The sequence below is a fragment of the Castor canadensis genome, chromosome 1, assembly GCF_047511655.1.
Source record: "Castor canadensis chromosome 1, mCasCan1.hap1v2, whole genome shotgun sequence".
Classification (NCBI taxonomy): domain Eukaryota; kingdom Metazoa; phylum Chordata; class Mammalia; order Rodentia; family Castoridae; genus Castor; species Castor canadensis.
The window spans coordinates 8,955,637-8,978,423 of record NC_133386.1 but is presented as its reverse complement, the minus strand read 5'-3'; the positions used below and the strand labels follow the sequence as shown (position 1 = coordinate 8,978,423).

Here is a 22,787-nt window from a genome sequence, read left to right as displayed (position 1 = left end):
CTGTAGCCTGTCTGGAAAGCTGGGTGTACAGTTTCACCACCCTTCCTGCCTCTTCCCATCAACTTGAAATCCTCCAGCTTGCCACAGGCATCCTGCTCCTACCAGGTCACTGGTAACCTTCTAAGCCCAAGTCCAGTGACTACTTTCAGGCCTTACACTGTGGTCCTGAAGGATCTGACCCTTAGCTGGGATTCTGTTTTAGAGCTCTTGTTCCTTGGTGTCAGTGATTCCTTGCTTTCTGGTTCTAATGCCTCTTTACAGCTTCAGTGTCTCTCTGGCAGGATCTCTTTTTGTTACTGTGTGAATTAAAATGGACCCTTCATTTGCTCAAAGCAAACAGCACCTTTAAACATCCAGAGATGGTCCTTGGTATGTATTGTGCATTCCATATGTTACAGACCTACCTTTTCTTTCCTCTGAGGCAGGAGGATGGTGTAATTAGGCCTCACTTGAAACACACCTCCCAAGGGAGTGGGGCCTTCAGGGTCCTGCAGTATACCCGCCTCACCCCTTTTGTGGTGCTTCCTTCCACTTACCATTTGGTGCTTCCAGATTGCACAGCCCTGTGCTTAAAGCACAGCCAAAATGCCTTCAGCTCATCACCTGGGCTGGTATTGCACCTGGAACCCCAACAGGACATGCTGCCCCCTTATAGATCTCTTCCTGGTGGGTCACCCAAGCTTGATAAGTTCTGTGTGTACCTTAGGTTGAGGAAAGCTTTGCCCAGGCAGCAGGGCTTTATGTTTCTTTCTTTTTTTTAAAAGCTGTTCTTGCACAGGCTTGAAAGATTCTGATTTCCTGGAGAACAGAGCAGATGTGAGCACCAGTCTGTTCTCCTGGGGCTGGGTCTGACTGCAGCTCTGACTCTCTGGCTTCAGAAAGAGCATCATTTGTGGAGTGGGACCAGGCCTCGAGGCTGGGACAGGGTGTCTGGAGCTTGCAGTTGTGCCTCATCCCTGAAATATCATGGTCAGGAGTCTTAATTGGTGTGCTGTGTTAGGGTTAACAGTAAAAGCAGCCATGTTAGGACCAGATTCCCCCTCTCTCACGGGTGGCTTGCTGGGAACTCCTCACCCAACCCCAAAGATTGACAAAGGGACAGCTGTTAACCTTTATCTCCAGGTGGGTACCAAGGACAGTTGAGCAGACAGTGCCTAACCATAACTGGTCTTCCTTGGTTGCCTAGCAACAGTATTCTTAGTGACCTTCCTGGTACTTTTCCGCTATATTTACTCCAAGCCTGTGCGTGGCAGTTGCAGGCTCTTTCCTGAATAAAGCCTGTCTGATGTTGACCTGCCTCCTGCCTTTCCTTCCATCCCCTCTTCAGGCTAACATGCTAGGTCTGCCAGAATAAAGTGCCACAATCAGGGCTTAGACAACGCAAACTCTCTCACAGTTCTGAAGGCCCAAGTCCAAAGTCAAGGTTGGGTACCCCTGAGGGCTGTGAGGGAGAACCCGTTCCTGGTCTCTCTCCTGCCTTTTGGTAGCCTCAACTGTTCCTTGGCTTGTGGGTGACCATCTTTTCCCTGGGTCTTCACACCATCTTCTTCCTGTATCTCTGTCTCTGCATCTGAGTTTCCCCTTTTTATAAGGACACTAGTCACATTGGATCTTAATGGCCTTGTCTTAACGTGATCATCTGCAAGACCCTGTTTCAGACAAGGCCACATCCAGAGGCACTGGGGTTAGCACCTCAACATCTTTTGGGAGATACAGTTCAACCCACAGCAGGCTCTTCTTGAAGGGAATCGCCATGTGTTGACTCACGCTGTGGAATCAGGGTCCTCTCTGTTGAACCAGCAGCTGGATGTCTGGTGAAAACCTCAGAGGGACTGGCTGGGTCCTGGCTGGGGTCAGTCATTATACTTCTTATATCTTACAGAATGGTCTGAGATCCTTCTGCCTCTAAACCCAGGTAGCAGATGCTTATAGAGCTGTGAGTCTGAAGAGGGTGACCCTGCAGAGATGTTTGAAGTTTTGGCTGTGTCACCAGAACAATCTGAAGATTGTATCAGGTGTGAACTAGGGAAGAACTCTGTGTGTGTGTGTGTGTGTGTGTGTGTGTGTGTGTGTATACGTGCATGTGCACATATGTGTGTGTATAGGGGTGCAGGAGAATGTGGAACCAGGGCAGAGAAAACAGGCTTTGCCCAGCCCACTGGTTGGGGGAGACTAATTCTGGATCAGAGGTCAGATGAGCAACTCATCCTGGCTTTAGCACTAAATGTCCAATGTCCCAGGAAATCCCTCAGTCCCAGAAAACTCAGGATGATTGGGCACCTTAAAGGAAAGAAACAACCTGCAAGTGAGTCCAGGTTAAACCAGGCTGGTGATGCAGGGTCCAAGGTTCTCAGACAAGAGGAGTCTGCTGGGGACTGTGTGTGCATGCTGGGGGTGTCATGGTCAGGGTTGTGGGCAGAAGGTTACTTAAAACCAACTGAGAAGTGCAGAAAGGGGACAGCGATCCCTGATTTCTTCAGCCTCAATGTCTCCATTGGCACACCCTTGAATTTCTCCTACTGAAGTCCTGGTTTCCCGCTCTTCCTTCCAGCTTGCTCATTCTTTTGTTCTTATTGGTTAAAGCTGTGTTCTTGCCCTCAATGGAGAGCTCCCTGCAAGTTGGGCTTTATTGCCCCTGTACCCTGGTTCTCAATGGAAAACCCCCTACCCCAAGGCTCTACAATTTTTGTAGCACATCTTTTCCTTCCTTGAATCAAAATTCCTTGATAATATCATATATGTATGCATCCATCACTTAAAAAGTTACCATAAATGTGATTTAAATGAGCAATGAAAGAAAAGTAATTTGGTTGGTTTTCTTTCTTTCTCTCTCTCTCTCTCTCTCTCTCTCTCTCTCTCTCTCTCTCTTTTCAGTCCTGGAGACTGAATTTAGGGTCTCACACATGCTAGGCAAGAGCTTTACCACTGACTGAGCTATACCCCAGTCAAAAATCACTTGTAATACACAGCATGCATTTCAACTGGATACTGCTGTGGCTTCTGACTACTCTGAAAGGAAAGTGTACCAGGAGGCAGAGTTTCAGAAAGCTGCCACCTTAGGCTCTGGGCATGGGTCTTTGCTGCCACCACTTAGTGGCTAGGCTCCTCTCTGAAGGCCTCCTGTACCCCTCAGATTTGCCTGGCCCCAGGGCACTGTCATGCCCACTTTGGAGCTATTTTTTAATTTAATTATTTAATTCATTTATTTTTGTGGGATTGAACCCAGGGTCTTATACATGCTAGCAAGTGCTCCTCTTGAGCCACGCCCCCAGCTCTTTTGTTTGTATTTTGATTTTTGAGATAAGTTTTCCTGACTTTGTCTGAGCTGGCCTTGAACTTGAGATCCTCCTGCCTCTGACTCCTAAGTAGCTGGGGTGTGCCACAGAGCCTGCCTAACTCTGGACCTTCCTATACCAGCCTTCCTGCTACATCGCCCTTCCTCCCCCACCCTGTATTTACCCAAGTTGCTCAAAATCAGGATAAAACCCCTAACTCTGTAAATTCAAGGCTGATACAGGGGATTTCTTTGTGATTTGGGCCCTGCAGCTGGACAGACCCAGACTTACCCCGGCCTTTCCTGACCTGGCAGTTATGGCAAATTACAAATCTAGTTGAGCAGCCCTTGGTTATGTAGGAAATGGCCTGAGCCAAGGGCTGACCACCTGCTTGAAGCAGACCTCTGTGGTGAAAGTCACACTCATAGGCCCCCAGTGTGTAGAGGCTGCATCTAGGATGTGGGGGAAAGAAAGGCAGGGGGAGTGGTCCTGCCTGCTCTGTTTTCTAGGGAATGAAGGAGCCCAGCAGGATTTAGAAAGAATGCTGAGGCTGGGACAACTGAGCTCTCCATTCTTCATACTCTCACGATGCTGTGCTTGCTTGTGGGGAGCACAATCAGCAAAGCCAAGTTGCATTTCCTGTTAAGTCTCAGATGGACTTGTAGATGAGGTTTTATTTCTCAGAGAAGACACATCCAGTTTCCCAGTATATCCCTCAAGCATGACTGTGACCATGTTTCTGGGGTGTAATCCCACAATCTTGGGTGAAGAGAGTGCTACTATAAGATGTAAGCCACCACAGATGCCTTCAAAGTTTTCCTGGAAAGGGCAAGTTTTCTCCATCTCTCAGTGATGCTTTGGGAACTCCAGAGGGCGTGTTCTGCTGGAGGTGAGCCCAGCCTCCATAGTAGAGCTGCAGAATAGAACACTACTCCTTTATGCTGCAGTGAGTGGGGACTGGAACCTTGCCATGGTTCTGATCAAGAGTCACGGCAGGGATACCTCGTGGCATTCATTGTCACTTTCTACAGAGCACTGCAGCATTAAGACTGGGGGTTGCAAGGGGATTGGACTTTGATCACATGATAAAGCAAGAGCACACAAGGGAGGGATGAGGATAGGTAAGACACTTAAAAAATTAGCTAGCATTTGTTGCCCTTAATGCAGAGAAACTAAAGCAGATACCTTAAAAGCAACTGAGGCCAATAGGAAAAGGGGACCAGGAACTAGAGAAAAGGTTAGATCAAGAAGAATTAACCTAGAAGGTAACACACACACACAGGAAATCAATGTGAGTCAACTCCCTGTATAGCTATCCTTATCTCAACTAGCAAAAACACTTGTTCCTTCCTATTATTGCTCATACTCTCTCTTCAACAAAATTAGAGATAAGGGCAAAATAGTTTCTGCTGGGTATTGAGGGCGGGGAGAGAGGGAGCGGGGGTGGGGGGGTAAGGGAGGGGACGGAGGGGAAGGGGGGAGAAATGACCCAAACATTGTATGCACATATGAATAAAATAAAAATTAAAAAAAAAACTTAATGAAAAGCAGAAAAAAAAAAGACTGGGGGTTGCAAGTACATTTTGGGTGAAAAGAGGGGATTTTTTTAACAGGACACAGAGATTATTCACAGATACAAAGAGCAAAAATGCAACTTGCCCCAGGAGGGAGCATAGGTTGCAATGCCCAGGCCACTGGCTATCAAACTTTTGCTATACTTGTGCAGAGAGCTTTTAAAAACCCTGATGCCTAAGCCCTACCTCAGAGCTGGTTTAATTGGTTTGGGGTTCTGCCTCAGCATTGGGGCTTTTTAAAGTTCCTCGAGTGATTCTCATTTAAGCTAATTTTGAGACCCCTGTGGTAAACTAATTTTCTGTCCTTTTGCCTGTTTGCTCCCAATCTTTGATCAATTCTAGTGCTCCTTTTTCAAGCTCAGGCTGCCCAGCAGAAGGAGGAGTTCACAGATGGACATTTGTGGAGATCAGCGCTGATACAGGGTCACCACGCTCAGCTGAGGCCTCTTTGAAGCCCTGAGAGTTGCTAGTTTTCCCCGGGTGGATCATTTCCCCACTCTTCTCTGCTTCTTTGTGCTGGGTCCTGTTGACAGGTCCCTGGATCCCCTTGGCCCTACCCAGACTCACACCCAGCCCCCACCCCACCATGCTTCCCCACCATGGTTCCAGTCTCTGCTCCTTCAGCCCCTGACAGAGGAGCCTCTTGGTGCTGACAGGGGAGGCTCATTCACCTTATATTAGCTGGACCAGTGTCCTCAGGGACAGGCTTCCAGTGGCTGCTTGCAGAGGCCATGTAGAGTCACCTAGAAGGTCAGACTTTGACCCATGGGATACAGGTGACAGGACACAGCCAACAGATTGTTTCTGGACTCAAGTAGTTTCTGCCCTTCTCTGGCACTCTTCTGCAAGACTAAACCCCTAGCTGTGTGTCATGGAGCTCTGGACAGCTTGTACCCCCTCTAACTACTCTTCTGCCTTCCTGTCTTACTTCATTCTCTCTCCTTGTTTCCCTGGGACTGTTCCTGCTTCCAACAAAGTTCACATGGAAGCTATTGTCTCAGGCTGCATTTACGAGGGAAGTAAGCTATGTTTTAATTGCTTTGTACTGTAACTTACAGAAAACCATGACCAAAAGTAGAGTGATCACCTGTCCTGGTTTGCCTGGGACATGGGGTCTTTCATTGCTAACACTAGGAGTCTAAGGCAGACCAGAACCAGTGTTTTTTCCCCCTAGCTAGAAGGCTGTCCACCTCTAGCCTGCAAATTGTATACTTGCTGGTCCCTGCCACCCACTCTGATTCCATTGGAAGGTGTTCTTCATTCTCTCCACTTTAGAAAACAGGCTGGTATATTTCTGGTTACCCAGCAAATCCAGTTGAGTCATTTGTTCAGTACACATGTGTTGGGTGACAGGTTCTGGAAGGAGGAGGACACATAAAAGCTGGCACAGTGACCTCATAGGGGACGATGGTGGAATGGCACCGCTCAAACATTAGGAATAAAATGAAATACATGTTTCAGTCTGATAGATCGGGACTGATGCTTAAAGCTCCTACACTTCAAGAGTGAAGGGCATTGTTAGGCAGGAGACTAATCCCGGTGTGGAAGCAAAAGTCCCGTGTGAGAGCCAGGGCTGGGCGTGCTCCTCTCTCTAGGAGCGCCAATACCGGAAACCAGGAGGCGCCAGGGGAAAAGAGGGCTTTTGTTTTAATGGTTGCTAAGGAGACAAAATGAGATAATATGTGCAGTCTCACATATTACACTGTGCCTTAGCACAGTAGTAAACTTCGAAGCGATTCTGAAAGTTGTGTACATAATTGTCTCAGCTTTGGAGATGAAGAAAAGAGAGGAAGCAAACATTTGTTTAGAGGCCTCAGCACTACGGTGTCGGAAGACCGCACGCCTCCCTGGATTTGGCTCTTGTCCCTTCGCCTTGGGTCTGGGCTAGCCTTGATCATTTAATAATCTAGACTCGCGATGGGCGCCTGGAGCGCGAAAGCTCAGCTCCGGCCAGCAGCGAAGCGCACCTGTGCCGCGCCGGGCCCCGCCCCTCAAGGCCCCGCCCCTCCCTGGCCCCGCCCCCGCCGCGCCGCTGCTTCCGCGCACGTGACCGCGCGTCGCGCTCTGATGCGTTTTCCACGGCCCGCTCCTCCGCGGCCGCTGTCGCACCAGCTACGGCGGTGGCTGTGGCAGCGGTGGCTGCTGCGCGGCGTCGGGCCGGCTCGGGGCGCGCCGGCCGGGACCCAGGGTGGGGGACGCCGAGATGGAACCGTGAGTACCGAGCCGGCCGGGCTGCCTGCCGCGGGGCCACTGCTTCGTGTGGGGCTCGGGGGCTTCATGCACGCCTGGCGAGGGCTTGGCGGAGCCTGATGACCGCGCGAGGCGGCGGGTGGGTGGCCCGGACCCTCCCAGCTGGAGTGGGACCCGGAGACGCGGTGTGGGTCGGGGGCTCTGAACTCCTCCCGCAGAGCTGGGTCGCGCCCCCTCCCGGGGACTAGGGGGGCGACTGCCTCGGAGGCGCTTCCCGGAGGCGTTTGGTGACGTGGGCGCCCTGGAGCCGGCACAGCCTGGTTGAATCTGTGGATCCTGAGTTTTACGAGTTTTACCATCTGCTGACTTTGGGCTCAAGCCCTTCTAAGATGTGTAGAGGTTTTAATGAGGAACACCTTGCCGGGGCCCCAGGGACGCCATCCCTAAAGTTTTGGACGCAGCAAAGTCACCTGGGTTCGCGCAGGGGTGGAGCTAAGTGGAGAGGTGCGAAGCTTCAGATCGCGAGTGGCTGGAGTCGTCCGCGGCGTGGAGTTTTCATGGCGGCCTCGTGTGCGATCGGAGGCTTATTTGGGATTGTAGAGGCAGAAAATTACATAGGAAGGGTTGCCTGAGTGCAGTCACTTGTGGTGGCAGGTCACTCCACCCAGTCCTTGCTTCCTTAGAAGTTTGACTTGGTCACTTTGCACGTGCTGGAAAACCCAACTGGCATAAAATGTTAGATTCTGGTGGCTGGTGTAAAGATCTTTCTTTTAATTGCAAACCAGGTGGAGGTGAGTTAGCAGTCCGCTGCACATCTCCAGAGATTGCATTCACTTGTGGTCCTTGCCACCTCTTATAACGCCCAGGGAATGGTGCCTTCTGGAGTTGTGGCCCTGTAGCAGAGTGGCAGCTGTATGTCTTAGGGGGCTTCTCACAGGCCGCAGCTGGAGCCTGTTAAGCCTCAGCCCTTTCTGTGGGAAATTGAAAGGCAGAGGATGTCAGAGGGTTGGACCTTGGCCAGGCCTGGAACTCAGGTTTCCTGCCTATACTTACTGTCTGTTACAGGACAGGGAACTAGACCAAAGGGAAGCCATTAACCAGGGAAGGGTCTCGGGGGAAGGAAGGGACTGCAAACACAGCTTGAATGAAAGGTTCATCACCCACAATTTGGTGGTGGGCCAGTCATGGGTACTTGTTCTCATTTGCTGTCCTGGAGGTGTGGCTCAGACTGCTGGGTAAGGGGTGGGATGGATGTCTGGAGGTCAGACAGCCACCATTGTCAGCTTCACAGTGACGCTGACCTGGGAATAAAATGCTACAAAGTCAAGCCTGAACTTCTGATGCAGGTCCTGGACTTTGGTGCCTCATAGGGTCAGAATGCTCTCAGGGATGAGAAAGGGGACAAGGGACAGGAACAGGAGGGGAAGCCTGGAGAAGGAAGGGGGTGGAGAGAATGAGAGAAAATAGAAGTAACTGCCTGGGGGGGCGAGAGCAGCACAGCATAACACTTAGAGGCTGGGGACAGCCCCATTGCAAATACTGCCCCGGGACTTACCTGCTCACATTTGACTCAGTTTATTCTAAGTGAAAAGCTAGAAAGATTGCCTTCAGATCCAGTCAGAAGAAAGAGTGCCCAGTTCTTAAGACTTCACCCTGGAGCTCCCAGCTACTCCATCCCTCTCTGATAATGGTAGGAACAGGGGAGATGCCAGACCCCTGGGATGGTGTGGTGCCTCTGGAACAGGGCTTTCTGTTTGAGCTGCAGGGCTACATGGAGCTGGGACTTCCTCATATTCATTATTTGCTTTGCTCTTATGGTGGCATTTCTCTGTTGATTTCAGGTTGGCATTGTGTGTGCCTTGGCACTGCAAACCATTTTTAAAAATTTATTTTTTGGGTGGTACTGGAGTTTGAACTCAAGGCCTTGGGTGCCTAGTGGGCACTCTACCACTTGAACCACTCCTCTAGCCCTCAAGTCAGTTTTTATAACAGCGCATTTTACATGTCTCTGTCATCCCGGGGGCATTTTTGTGCAGATGTATATTAGACTCTTAGTGAAGGGTGGACAAGCAAGTTAAGCACAGTGAAGCCTGCTATGGCTTGAGGGTTCGAGGCCTGCCAAGTCTCTCAGTCCTGAGGGGACACCAGGCTCTGATTAGTATTCTGTCCCTGTCACTGTGAGTTATTCAGGATCATATCTTTTCAAATCATTTTTCTTTTTTTGGCAGTACTGGGTCTTGAACTCAAGGCCTCATGCTAGCTAGACAGGCGCTCTACTGCTTGAGACACACCTCCAGCCCTTTTTTGTGATGAGTGTTTTCAAGATAGGGTCTCTCGAACTATCTGCCCTGGCTGGCTTCGAACCTCAGTCCTCCTGATCTCTGCCTCCTGAGTAGCTAGGACTATGAACATGAACCAGTGTCTCCCAGCCAGAATAGTTGTTTTTTTTTGTTTTGTTTTGTTTTTTGTGGGGGAAGGGGAGCAGTGCTGGGGTGTGAACTCAGGGCCTCAATGTTCTACCACTTGAGCCACTCCCCCCAGCCCAATAGTTTTTTTTTTTTTTTTTTCTGGATCAAAATAATCTCTAGAACTAAAAGACAACTGTTTGGGTATTGGCTGTGGATCAGACCCTGTTTATTACTGCACACCATCAGTTCATGACCCTCCCATTAAGAAGTTTCTCTCAACATTGCCATTTTTATAGATGAGGAAATCGGGCTGGAGAGGTGTCATAAGTTTCTCCAGGTCAAGACCTAAGGCCCAGCTGAGAGGTCAAGCTCCAGAGCCTGTACTTTTTTTTTTTAACTTTTTATTTTTTTGGTGGTACTGGGGTTTGAACTCAGAGCCACTCCGCTGAGCAGAGCCCACCCTCTTGACCACTGCAGTTTATTCCCATGCAACAATCGCGGGCAGCTAGTGCTGTACAGCAGGGCTTTCAGTAATAACACATCTCATCGTCAAGGCATCTCTGGGGTGGGTCTCTCTTTCCTGACTGTTACACTTCAGGACCTGGAGGTAAACTGCAGAGAGGTGAAGCAAGTCAGATGCGAGTTGGCACACTTGATCCCAGTACAGGCAGTGTGTGGCCTGAGGGACAGCAAACAGCAGCCCAGTGGCCCAGACCTCTGGCAGGAAGGCCTCTCCACCACCGACCAGAAGGGTGACCTGGGGTGAGTCACTCCACCTCTCTGAGCAGGTGCTCAGGAAATGTCAACTTCTACCCCTTTCCAGCATTGGTTGAAACTGGAGGAGGGATAGTGGTTTCTTTTTTGTTTTGTTTTTATTGTTGCTGTTTCTTTGTTTAATGAGCTTTTTTTTTTTTTTCTTGTTGGTACTGGGGATTGACCATTTGAGCTATGTCTTCGGCAGTGGGTCTTTAGAGAAACTGTGCCTGTGAAGACTAAAATTTTTTCAGAAATAAGAAATTAGAGAAACTGGGCATAGTGGAGTATACCTGTAGTCCCAGCTACTCGGGAGGCTGACGCAGGAGGATCACTTGAGCCTAGGAATTTGAGGTCAGCCTTGGCAGCAGAGTGATGGAACAGAAAGTAATGGGAGGAGAAAATGCACAATTATTACTAACAATAACTGACACGATTGAGTTCTTTACATTTTTATCTCACACCTCCCAGCAACCTTGTGACTATTCTGCTTATTTCTTTTTTTGCTAGATGAGGAAACTGAGGCCCTGGGAGGCTACTTCACTTACTCACAGCTGCCTGGTAGAAAGTGGGGAGCCAGGCTGAGAGGCAGCAGGCCTCGAACCGAAGCAGAGATTGTTTTTATGCCAACTGTGAAAAAATAAAATCTTAGCTAAAATGTGAGAGTGCGCTGACAGATTTAAGATCCCTTTCCACTGTTCAGATGTTAATATTTAAGCTCGAAAGTGGGGAATCTGGGTATCAGCTGAACAAGTCGCAGATTGGTAACACTGAAGTATTTTCAGTCTTGTCCCAGTTTTGTACAGTGGGTAGTCTTGTCAGAATACCCACTGTATTCTGTATTAAAACCTTTGCTTGCTGGGTGATGGCTCAGGCCTAGTGCTGCTGTCATTTGGGTGCTGTAGAGGGAGTGATTGGTTCTGGCTCTTCCCTCCTGTTAAAGCCAGCACCCTGAGGTGCTCCCTCACATTCTCTGCTCACCTCTGTCTTATGGCCACTCCCCTCCTCTGAGTCAGACACATCAAGTGTCTCACCCTTTCTTCAGGGCTGTTGTATGTTTTTTTGGACTGTGAGGAGTTCACATGGGAGGAAAAAGGGCTGAGCACATGCCTAATGGTGGCTGCAGGGCTCTGAGCCTTTGAGCTGGGTTAATGGGAGGGACACGGGCTCTCCAGCTCTGAGCCGGGATGCGTGGCTTAACCTCAAAGACTGCAGTGGGTGCTGACAGATAGCCTTTTGGACCGAAGTGGCATAGGCTGCTTTGCCTGCCTCAGATGTAGAGGACAAAGTAGAGCCACAGACACCATTAAAAGATGACATGGGAGAAGAAAGTGTCATTCCTTTATCATGGTTTGAAGCATGGTAGAACACAGAGGAAAGAAGATGACTAGGAAAGTGAGGAGAAATTCAGGGAACTGAAAGTTATCCATTGTCCACGTTCGTAGGACACACTCGGCACTGGAAGTGGGGGCAGCTCTGCGTTGGGGAGGATATGGATGTGGTGAACAACTGGTCACCCATAGTAAATTCCTGAGACAGGCTTCGGCACGAGTCCTGCAGGTGAAGAGATGGTTGTTCTCTCTGAGTGACTGGGGTCCCTCACCTGAGACAGGGTGGGAACAGTGAATGGGATGGAGTGCCTGAGAGTGGCAACAGGAAGGGCAGGGCTGCTAGCAGGGATGGTTGTTGACTGTTGTACATTCTAAAAGGACAGTGCTGGGTACCTTGATATAGGAGGTTTTACATGCCTGTGTGACTTAGTATCTTGAGTTTCATTTTTAATTTTGGTTATGGAGGGGTATGTATAACCATGGGAAGGTTTTGGTTTTTATAGACTATCTCATGAAAAGTGGTCACTGATCTTGGCTATTCAGAAGTCAGTTGAGGTGTGCCATGGCCAGGCTCAACCCAACAGCTCTAGGTCTCAGCAACCTTAAATGGCTTCTGTCTTCCAGCTCTCCATACTACGCTGTTTGTGGCATATACAGGTTTGGGCCCAAGTAATAGAAGGGGGAGTTGTCAGGTCCTGAAACGAGCCAGGCTGCAGGGGTGTGGATGATGGGGAGGACCACAAGTTCAGGGGGGCCACATGAGTCATGTTTGAGGTGCCTGTTTTATACCCAGGCTGAAGTGGCAAGTGGGTGATTTAATTAAGCCTGGAGTTCAGGGGAGAGGGTTGGACCTAGATATGGTGAGGGAATTGTCCCCTCTGTGTCATCTCAGGCCTGAGACAGGATGAGGTCATGAAGGAGCGAGGGAGACAAGGGAGGAGAGGCAAAGAGCAACAAGGGGCAAATGTCCCCACCAAAGGTGTGACTTCAGACAGCCCCACCAGATCGTTTTCCAGTGGTTTTCACTTATGAGTTGGAGTCTCCACAGACTTCATCTCCTTTGGAAGCAGTACCTTGGGAAGTGGCTATGAGTGTGCCTAGTGAGGGGAAGAGGGGGCTCATAGTGATTTGGGACTTGGCTGCAGCTTTGGGAGTAGGCTTTCCAGTAAAGGCATGTCTGTAGGAAATATGTCTGTGATGTGTTAAAGCCCCATGAAATTGAGAGTTCTAATTGAAATCAGAAGGAGTCCAAAGAGTCCAAGGACAGCCCATCTCATCGCATTTGGCAGATCTTCCAAGGGCTTAGGGGCCTAGCTAGGCCTGGATTTTAGAGTATGTGTACTAGATGCCTAGTGTGAAAAGATATGCCATAGAATCTAGACCCACAAAAAGTGAATGACACAAGTGTAAAACAGGGACTAGTTGGGGGTAGGAGCCAGTGGGAGGGAAGAGGGTGAAAGGAGAGGGTGTAGGGGAAATATGATAAAGAACTTGATGTGCATGAAAAACAGAATAAAGAAACTCATTTAAATTGTTTAATATGGGGAGAGAGGAAAATGAGAAAGAGTAACGGGGTAAATTTGATCAAAGTACTTCATATGTCTGTGTGCAAGTATCAAAATGAAATTCCTTTGTAGTAATATATACTAATAAAAAAAATCAAAGAGAAAAATAATAAAACCATCACTGGCATCATGGGCTGTTGTTTTTTTTTAAAAAAAGAAAGGCATGGTGGCTTAGGTCTGTGAATCCCAGATTCTTAGGATAATTGTGGTTTGAGGCCAGCCCAGGCAAAAAGTTAGTGAGAACCCCCCCATTTCAACCAATAGTTGGGTGTGGTGGTGTACGTCTGTAGTCACAGCTATGCATGAGGTGTAGGAAGGAGGATGAAAATCCAAAGCCAACCCTAGGGAGAAAAAAAACCCCACAAGACCCTATCCAGAAAATAACTGAAAGCAAAAAAAAGGGTGGGAGCATGGCTCAAGTGGTATAGCGCCTTCCTAGAAGGTCAAAGCCTTGAGTTTAAACCCCAGTACCACCACGAAGACAAAAGAAGAACAGGCCTGGGAGGAAAATCAATACATATCCCATGAAGAGCAAGGGAGACATTGTGGAGTCTTCCTGTCCTGGCTACCTGGCCTGCAGGTGTGTTGACTTGGTCTGGTGGAGAGGGGAAACGGGGAGTCCCCCTCTCTCCCTGGCACCTCACGTCCACGTTGAGGGAAACTACACAAGCTCTTGAGATAACTAGTGGGAGCTGAGTGGAAAAAATGCGCTTAAATGCTTTCTGTGCCACACCTGGTGTCCAAGCAGGCCAAGGATGTTTTATCTCCAGGTGCTCAGCGATACAGCAGACACACCTGTGGTGATGCTGACAGTGTGAACTGTTCTGAGAGCAGTGAGGGGACCCTTAATGGAGGTGGGACCCACAGGTGAGCCTGTATGTGGCCTTTAGATGGCCTGGCTGGGAGAAGAGAGCGTTCAGATTAGGAGAACGGTGTGAACGGGCTGGTGTAGGGTCTTCCTGGACTATGGTAGGAGGCATGGGAAGTCTAAAGCTTGGGTTTGAATGCTATCTTTCTTTCTTTCTTTATTTGATTGGAGTTTGAACTCAGGGCTTCATGTTTACAAAGCCGGCACTCTACCATTTGAGCTACACCTCCAGTCCAGAATGCTATCATTTAGGTAGCTTTGTGATCTAGGGCAAGTTACCTAACCATTCTTTTTTCTTTCCAGTGCTGGGGGTCAAACCCAGGTCTCATGTGTGCTAGAAAAGCACTTTATCGCATAGTTGCACCTAACTGATCTAAGCCTGAGCTTTCTCATCTGTGAAATGGGGTTCTCAGAGTACCCACTCTGAAGGTGTTGAGTTGGCTGCAGGAGGCAGTGACTTGTGTGCGTGAAGGGAGGAGGAAGGTTGGATTGGCATTGGAGCGAAGATTTGGAGGGCCTTGTAAGTCCTAAGGAGGAGTTTAAACTTGACTGAGTTGGTGGTGGGAAGCCACTGAAGGCTTTCTGTTTGGGGGTAGACTGTGAGGGTGTACACTAACAGCAGAAGAGATCCCCAAGTTCAAGGGTCCAGATGGCAGGCCATGGTGTTAGGATTGGAGAGGACTTGGGAGGCAGGGACTTGCCTCTTCCTGGCTGCCATCTGGATGAGTCTGAGGTTTCAGGACCAGGAAACAGAAAGAATAGCAGGAGGAAGTGGGAATTGGAGGCAGGTTTCACATTTATGTTCTTTAGGCTTTTAGTGAGTTTAGTTTTAAGCCTGTTGATCGTGAGATGCTGTAGGACTCCTGACTGAAAATATCTTGGGAAACACTACTTCAGAGTGGGGTATGGTTGGACAGGAAGCCTGTGGAAGGCTCCTAAAAGCAGGAAGGACTGTTTGAAGAGTCCAGAATCTGAAAACTTAAAGAAAAGCATAGTAGCCATAGAGTTGAAGTGGATGGCAGGCCTCTGGACCAGAGAGCTCTCAATGGTAGGCTCTGTGTTTTCTGTATCACAGTCTTGCCTCTGGCATTTACAGAAATATCCTCCTGTTAGTCTTGTCAGAAGGTGACAGACTCTTTTGATTCTTTCAAGACTTGCTTGGCCTTGGCCTAGGCCAGCTTGGCTAAGAACACCTGAGCATTTCAGCAGGAAGATGAGATGGGCAGGAGGCAGAGCACCAGTGCTACCTGGGCCAGGACCAGCAACATGATTCGCAGGTGTAGCCACTAAGCTGGGCTCCCCTGCAATGGAATGGGCCGGGTCTGGCAAAGACTACTCAGTTCTCTGTCTTTATGTTGGTGTCTCAGTGTTTTCTTGTTTTGACTGTGAGTGACAGTTTTAGATTTATAATTTATCTGTGATAGACAGAGGTTTCTGAGCTTTCAGAAGTCTAGTGTTTTTGTTCAGGCTTTTAGATGGGAAGCTGAAAGCATAGAGCACCATGGAGGTGAGGGAAGCATTGCCACATGGAACCATCCTGTCCCCGAGCCATCAGCCCACAGTAGTCCTCCGGGCGGTCCCGACCCCAGCCTCCCAGAGTGGGGGACCTGAAAAAGTTTGCTGCATGTTAGGATGTGAAGGTCAGATCTGCTCTGTCAACCATGCCCAGCATGGGTGGCTGCGCTCTGGTTGCATTTCTCAAGCTTGGGTAGTTCGCTATCTCCCTGGATTCTTTCCATTGAGATGCGTGACTTGATTGCTGAACCAGGAAGTTTTCTAATAAATTGCACTTGAGTAGTCTTTTTGGTTGTTTTGCCTTTTAACAGTACTGGAGTTTGAATTCAGGGTCTCACACTTGCTAGGCAGGTGCTCTACCAGTTGAGCGGTGCCTCCAGCCCTAAGTAGAAACTTTTAGGAAGGGGAAGTGACAGGTTTCTGTGAGCCTTCTGGGGAGCAAGGTGGCACATAGCCTGGGTGGGTCATACTTTGCTTACATTCGACCTGTAATGCCATGCCCTTTCTTTTTCTATTTGTTTTTTTCTTGTAGTACTGGGGGATTGAACCTAGGGCCTTGCACATGTCAGGCAAACACTCCACCTCGCCATCATGCCCCCAACCCTTTAGTTTGTGTTTTGTTGTGGAGATAAGGTCTCACTAACTTTGCCTGCGCTGACCTGGAACTCTCGATCCTCCTGCGCCTCCCAAAAAGCTGGGATTACGGGCATGTAGCATTGCACCCACCTTCACCCCTTTCTTTACCCTTTCTTACCATCTGCTAAGTAACTGTGCTTTCAGGGAGCCGATAGTGTGCTTAAAATTCAAATTTAAATATAATCTTACCTTGTTTTTTCTGCTTCCAAGTCTCTGCTTTCAGCCTCTGCTTGGGGAGCTGTTTGCTCATGAGGGCAAGCTACCCTGAGAATAGTGTAATGGAAAAGCTCGTGAATGGCTCTGTTTAATGTCTTTTTCTTTTCTTTTCTTTCTTTCTTTCTTTTTTTTTTTTGTGGTCGGGGGGACAAACCGAGAGCTGCATGCTAGGCAAATACTCAATCTCTGAGCTACATCCCCAGACCCTATTCTGTGTCATTTCTTTTTTTCTTTTTTTTTTTTTTTATTTAATTTATTTATTTTTGGCAGTACTGGGGTTTGAACTCAGGGCCTCATGCATTCTAGACAGACACTCTACTGCATGAGCCACTCCACAAGCCCCATTCTTTGTTTTTTTATTTTATTTTATTGTTTTATTATTCATATGTGCATACAACGCTTGGGTCATTTCTCCCCCCGTCCCCACCCCCTTCCTTACCACCCACTCCGCCCTCTCCCTCTCCCCCCCCACCCCCTCGCTACCAGGCAGAAACTATTTTGCCCTTATCTCTTAATTTTGTTGAAGTGAAAGTATAAGCAATAATAGGAAGGAACAAGGGTTTTTGCTAGTTGAGATAAGGATAGCTATACAGGGACTGTGTCATTTCTTAAAACAGTTTTGCACTCAGAGGAGAGTGACAAAGGTAGCCCCAAATGTTTTTCCTCACTGTTCCTAGCCTCTCTGGTGTCAGGGACTCACATCACCTGGTGCTTTGTCCAAACTGGCGTTGGTGCAGTACTAGTCCATTTAACTATGTACATTTTTTTTTCAACATGAAAACATCATGTGCATTTGCTTTGACATCTCCCCTTTTTAAAAATGTTCAAACACATTGTTCAGAGAAATGAAAAGGACTGGACCCCTGAGTCACAAAGAAGGGGCAACAGAGGAGATGCCTGTTCTGCCAGTTTCACATCCGTGAGGCTAATGCACCAGAAGGGCATTACAGGCTGGACCCTGCTTCCCAGAGCCCCTGAGGGGAGTGGCAGGCAGGTGCTGCCAAAGGGCAGACTGTGACACCTGAGCAGGTCTGTTAGCTCCAGATCTCGCTTCCCACCTGGAATTGAAGGAGCCCAGCTCTGTCCCAGAAGCCATTTCTAGCTCTGATACATGAAGCCGTCAGGGCCCAAGTCCGTGTTGGGATCAGGCCACTTCCTTCACTAGTGACCTTTCTTAGTGAGCAGGGTGGTTTGTGGGTCAGTGTTTGAAACAGAGTCCCTGGGAAACCTTGGAGGCTTCAGTGCGTCTCTCATTCTGTGAGCCTTGTGACACTGGTCTTAAAGTCCGCCAGGCAGTGTGTGTACCAACCAGGTGACCATGCAGGCCCTGCAGTGTCAGCAGGTCATGTCAGAGCATGGTGGCTCCTGGACCTCACCTTTGCCCTGAGTTTGTCCAGCCCATGACTGACTCCATGCCTGGCTGCTGGCATCTTGGGCACATGTGTAAAGGAGGAATGTGCACACTGTGCATAAAGTCAATAACTTTTCCTTCAGTCTTGGGCCACACCTGCATCCGGGTTGAGAGTGTCAGAGTCTGTCCTGCTGTTCTTGTCTGCCAAGACCAGGAAGTGCGGGACTGAAGGGGCTGACAATGAAGCCAGATCACAACCATTGTCTGCTCCTCCCTCAGGGTTGTGGGCTGCCTTTTTAGGCTGGGCAGCCAAGCCCCCGGCACCTCTTTTTGTAAGTGATGTCAATTGGAGCAGAGGCAGAGTTTGGGACCCCTTGACCCCTGGGGAAGGCAGAGCCTGTGGCCTGCAAAGCCGCAGACAGTTAGTGACTTTGTCATCCTCCTTGGACACACAGTTCAGAGCAAAAACAGTTCCTGTCTCCCCTTCCCTCACATTTCTTCCAAGTGGAAGGTGCTGGGGTGCATGTTAGGGTCAGCCCCTGCAGGGCCTCTGTATGGGTGTGATCACAGGAGGCCATTGCTTGGTTGTGGCAAAAGCACATGCCCCTGGAAGGCCAGGTTGCTCTTCACCTGGTGTCTTAAGTTGGGAGGGTTCTGTGGGCTTGAAGGTGACCAGATGAGAATGGTTGGTGCTGGTGTTGCCAGGCGTGGTTTCTTGATGGCTGCACTGGGCTTTACTCTGGCAGTTGGAGGTGGGGTGGGTGCAGCCTCACCACCTCTGGCGGGACATGAACCATCATTGGCATAAGCCACAGCACATTGTACCATGCAGGGTGGGTTTGGCCAGAGTGACAGTGACCCTGCCCCAGAGATACAGGAATGATCTGCTCTCTGACGAGGTCGCTTAGGTCATTGAGACTGGCAGGGCTGGTCACACAGTCGTGGAGCAGTTCCACTGCTGGGGTAGGGGTTTGGGCTGGGGAGTTGGGCCTGATCTGTGTGGCCTTGCTGGCCTGCTGTGTGTGACTCCAGGTGTCTCCCTGACTGTCCCTACTCCTGGCTTCTTCTCCCTAGGCTGGCGCCCATGCGGCTCTACACACTCTCCAAGCGCCACTTTGTCCTTGTGTTTGTCGTTTTCTTCTTCTGTTTTGGCCTGACTGTCTTCGTTGGAATCAGAGGTAAGTTCAGGTTTTCATTTTGGTTTTTGGTGGTACTGGGATTTGAACTCAGGGCCTTTGAACTCAGCTTGCCAGGTAGGTGCTTTACCACTTAAGCCATGTTCCCAGCCCTTTTTGCTTGGGATTATTTTTCAGATAGGGGCTCCAGTTTTTGCCTGGGGCTGGCCTCAGATCAAGATCTTCTGACCCATGCAATATAGTTGGAGTAACAAGTGTGTACCAGCATTCCAGGCTTCTTGTTTGATTTTGGTTTTTTCTTTTCTCCTTCCTTTTATTTTATTGTTTTTATATTTTCTTACATGTGTATACATTCTTTGTATCTCCCCCCCATTTCTTCTCCAATTATGTCGAAGAGAAAACATAAGAGATGATAAGAAAGACATAGCATTTTTGCTAGTTTGGGATAAAGATACTATACAGAGAGATTCCTAGTGTTGCTTCCATGCACTTGTGTATTACAACCCATATTGGTCCATCTCTACCAGACCTCTTCACTACTTCCTAGTCCCTGTTTCATAGTGGCCTTGGCCAGTTTAAGATTACTTTATTCGCTCCTCAACAGGGAGTACGTCAACCACATTCAAGTTTTAGGTTTCCTTTCCTTTCCCTGTTTCTCCTGTGCATGTTCTCCCCTTTGTGTGTGACCCAAGTCCAGTAGTATTACTGCATTTGTTTTAGATCTATAATCTGCAAATGAGGGAGACATACTATTTCTGGCCTTCTGAGCCTGGCTAACTTTGCTTAAGATGATGTTCTCCAGTTCCATCCATTTACTTGCAAATGATAAAATTTCATTCTTCTTTGTGGCTGAGTAAAATTCTGTTGTGTATAAATACCACATTTTCGTGATCCATTCATCAGTAGTGGGGCATCTTGGCTGTTTCCATATCTTAGCTATTGTAAATAGTGCTGCAATAAACATGGGTGTGCAGGTGTTTTTGTAATAACTTGAGTCGAATTCCTTTGGGTATATCCCTAGGAGCGGTGTTGCTGGATCATATGGCAGATATCTGGTTAGTTTTTTAAGGAGCCTCCATATTGTTTTCCATAGTGCTTGTACTAGTTTACATTCCCACCAGCAGTGTATGAGGGTTCCTATTTCCCCGCATCCTTGCCAGCATTTGTTGTTGGTAGTATTCTTGATGATAGCTGTTCTAACGGGTGAGGTGGAATTTTAGTGTGGTTTGGGCAGGGATGGTGAGCATTTTTTCATGTGTTTTTTTGGGCATTTGGATTTCTTCCTTAGAAAAAGTTTTGTTTAGTTCAGTTGCCCACTTCTTTATTGGTTCATTGATTTTTGGAAAGTTTAGTTTTTTGAGCTCTCTGTATATTCTGGTTATCAGTTCTCTATCTTTATCTAATGTAGAGCTAGCAAATATTTTCTCCCACTCTGTGGGTGGTCTCTTCAATTTAGAGACCATTTCTTTTTTGCAGAAGCTTTTTAATTTCATGTGGTCCTATTTGTCCATCCTTTCTCTTAGTTGCTGGGCTGCTGGAGTTCTATAGAGGACATCCTTACCTATTCCTATTGTTTCCAGGGTTTTCCCTGATCTTTCCTGTACTAACTGCTAAGTTTCGAGTCTGATATTAAGATCCTTAATCTACTTTGAGTTGGTACTAGTAAGGGTGTCAGGCATGGATCTAGATTCAGTTTTCTGCAGGCAGATAGCCACTTTTCCCAGCAACATTTGTTGAATAGGCTGTCTTTTCTCCATTGTATGTTTTTGGCACCTTTGTCAAAAATTAGGTGGGCATAGCTGTGTGGATTCATATCTGGGTGCTCTATTCTGTTCCACTGGTCTTCATATCTGTTTTTGTGACAGTACCGTGCTGTTTTTATTGCTATGGCTCTGTAATATAGTTTGAAGTTGATTATTGTGAAACCTCCAGCATTGCTCTTTTTGTTCAGTATTGCCTTGGCTATTTGCAGTCTTTTGTGTTTCCAAATGAACTTTAGGGTAGATTTTTCAGCCTTTGTGATGAATGTCATTGGAATTTTGATGCATATTGCATTGAACATGGAGATTGCTTTTGGTAGTATACAGGCTTGTTTGTTGAAATGGAGTTGTCTTGCTAACTTTTTTGCCCAGGCTGGCCTTGAACCATGATCTTTCCAGTCTCCATCTCCAGAGTAACTGGGATTACAGGCATGGGCCACTTCACCTGGCCTTAAGTTTAGTTTTTAATCATTTCTCCATTTACAGCCACCTTGTTGTGTTGCTTCTCAGCCAGCCCAATGTACCTTCTTGTTCCCACTGAGGGCCCAGTGTGGAGGGAGTCTGCAACTTTTCCCTGAGCCCACAGAGCAGAACAGTGTCTGGCCCTGCACCTCTGCTTCTCCTGGAGATGTGCAATGCGCAATCAGACCTGTCCAACCCCCTGTACAACAGCCAGGGGCCCTTGATGGCACTGGCAACCTTGACCACCTTTTATTGGCCACACAAACTAACCATCCTTCCTTCCTTCCTCCTTCCCTTCCTTTACAAGGTCTCTCTGTGCAGTCCAGGCACAGGTGTAGGCAGGTGTAGAACTCACTACGTAGCTAAGGCAGGCCTTGAACTCACAATCCCCTGTCTCTGCCTCCCAAGTGTGGTGCTAGAAGTACGCACCACTATACCTGGCCAACAAACATTTCTAGCGAGTCTGTGTGCTGGGGAATCTAGAGCTTGCCGTCTGAGAGGGAGACCGGCCGTGTAAAGGCCTTTATGTGGTGAATGGGGCTCAAGCTGACATTGTGGGGGGCAGAAGAGCGGGGAGGTTGCTCTGGTAACATCCTAAGCTCCAGGCCTGAAAGAAGAGTTCTGGGTAGTAGCATGGTCTTCCCTGCTGGGAGACTGGGCGTCTTCTTGTGCCCTTGTTTTCAGGGCATCTGCTGCTTCCCAGCAGTTGTTTGAAGGAAAAGAGCCACACCATAATGATTTAGGCTTAGCAAACGCCTTTGAAATCCTCTGAGCAAGCTAACCTCTTTTCCTACAGACTGAAAACAACCACTAAAGCTGAGTGGTTTTCACAGGGCCTCCAGAAACCTGTCTCATCAGTCCTACTCAAAGGGTGGGCAACAGGAACCTGCATGGGTGGGAGAGTGGCTATTGCTGTTCCCTTCATTCTCTCCTTTTAAGTAAAACATCTTTCCCATTGATGGTAGTTGCTGGGAGCTGTTGATTTAATTGGTGCACTGAACACCAACACAGAATGACATTGAGGCTTATTGCAATCAGAGGCATTTGTGCCTCAGAAGACTGTTTTTTTTTTTTTTTCTTTTCCAAGTATACTGGGAAAGTTTATTCAGATAGAAAAGTGTAAAGTGGGAGAGTACAGCCCTCAGAGCTAGGGGGGGTCCTAAAAGAGGGTGCCCCCAGAAGACTGGTTTCCTAACCTAAACTAAAATAAGGGATGATGAGTGGACTGAGGGGGCTGTGAGAGAGGGTGGCCATTTGGATGCTACTTACCTGATGAAGATGAGATGATGGTGATGACAGTAGCATCCATCTATAGTCAACTTCTTTTCCTTCTGTTTAGTTGCCAAGGAATAAAAATTATATTAGTCACACTAAAAGATATCTCCATTATTTTCCTTGCTTTTCATGACTGCCCCTTCAGATTGGTGGGGGAGACATTAATATGCCGTGGTCTCAGTGGGACCCCAGCCAGCTTTTGTTTCCTTAAGCCACTGTGCCTGAAACATTCCTGATTGCATCCGGCCTTCTCCACTTGGAAATGAAGGGCAGAAATGAGAAGTGATGCCCTGAGCCTGAGGCAGGAAAAATGATGTCAGGATCAGTTATGTGTGTGTGTGTGCATGTGTGTGTGTGTGTGTGTGTTATTACTATATTATAGTTATACTTATTTATTATAAATAATATGAATAAAATATAATAATGTAAATGTATACCTATAATACAATTAGTTATAATTAATATAAATATG

The 22,787-nt window shown here is 48.1% G+C and overlaps 1 protein-coding gene across 3 annotated transcripts in view; it reads left to right on the top strand.

Annotated features, from left to right (window-relative positions):
• The window catches only part of Tmem181 (transmembrane protein 181), a 60,753-nt gene that overhangs the window by 5,732 nt on the left and 32,234 nt on the right, over window positions 1-22,787 (top strand). For 2 of the 3 annotated variants that reach the window (XM_074071338.1, XM_074071333.1), the window contains exon 2: window positions 18,757-18,860. In XM_074071338.1, coding sequence (XP_073927439.1) covers window positions 18,757-18,860 — 104 coding nt within the window. Of the gene's footprint in view, window positions 1-6,913; window positions 7,061-18,756; window positions 18,861-22,787 lie in introns of those variants that run through there. The other variant, XM_074071343.1, reaches the window with a different exon arrangement.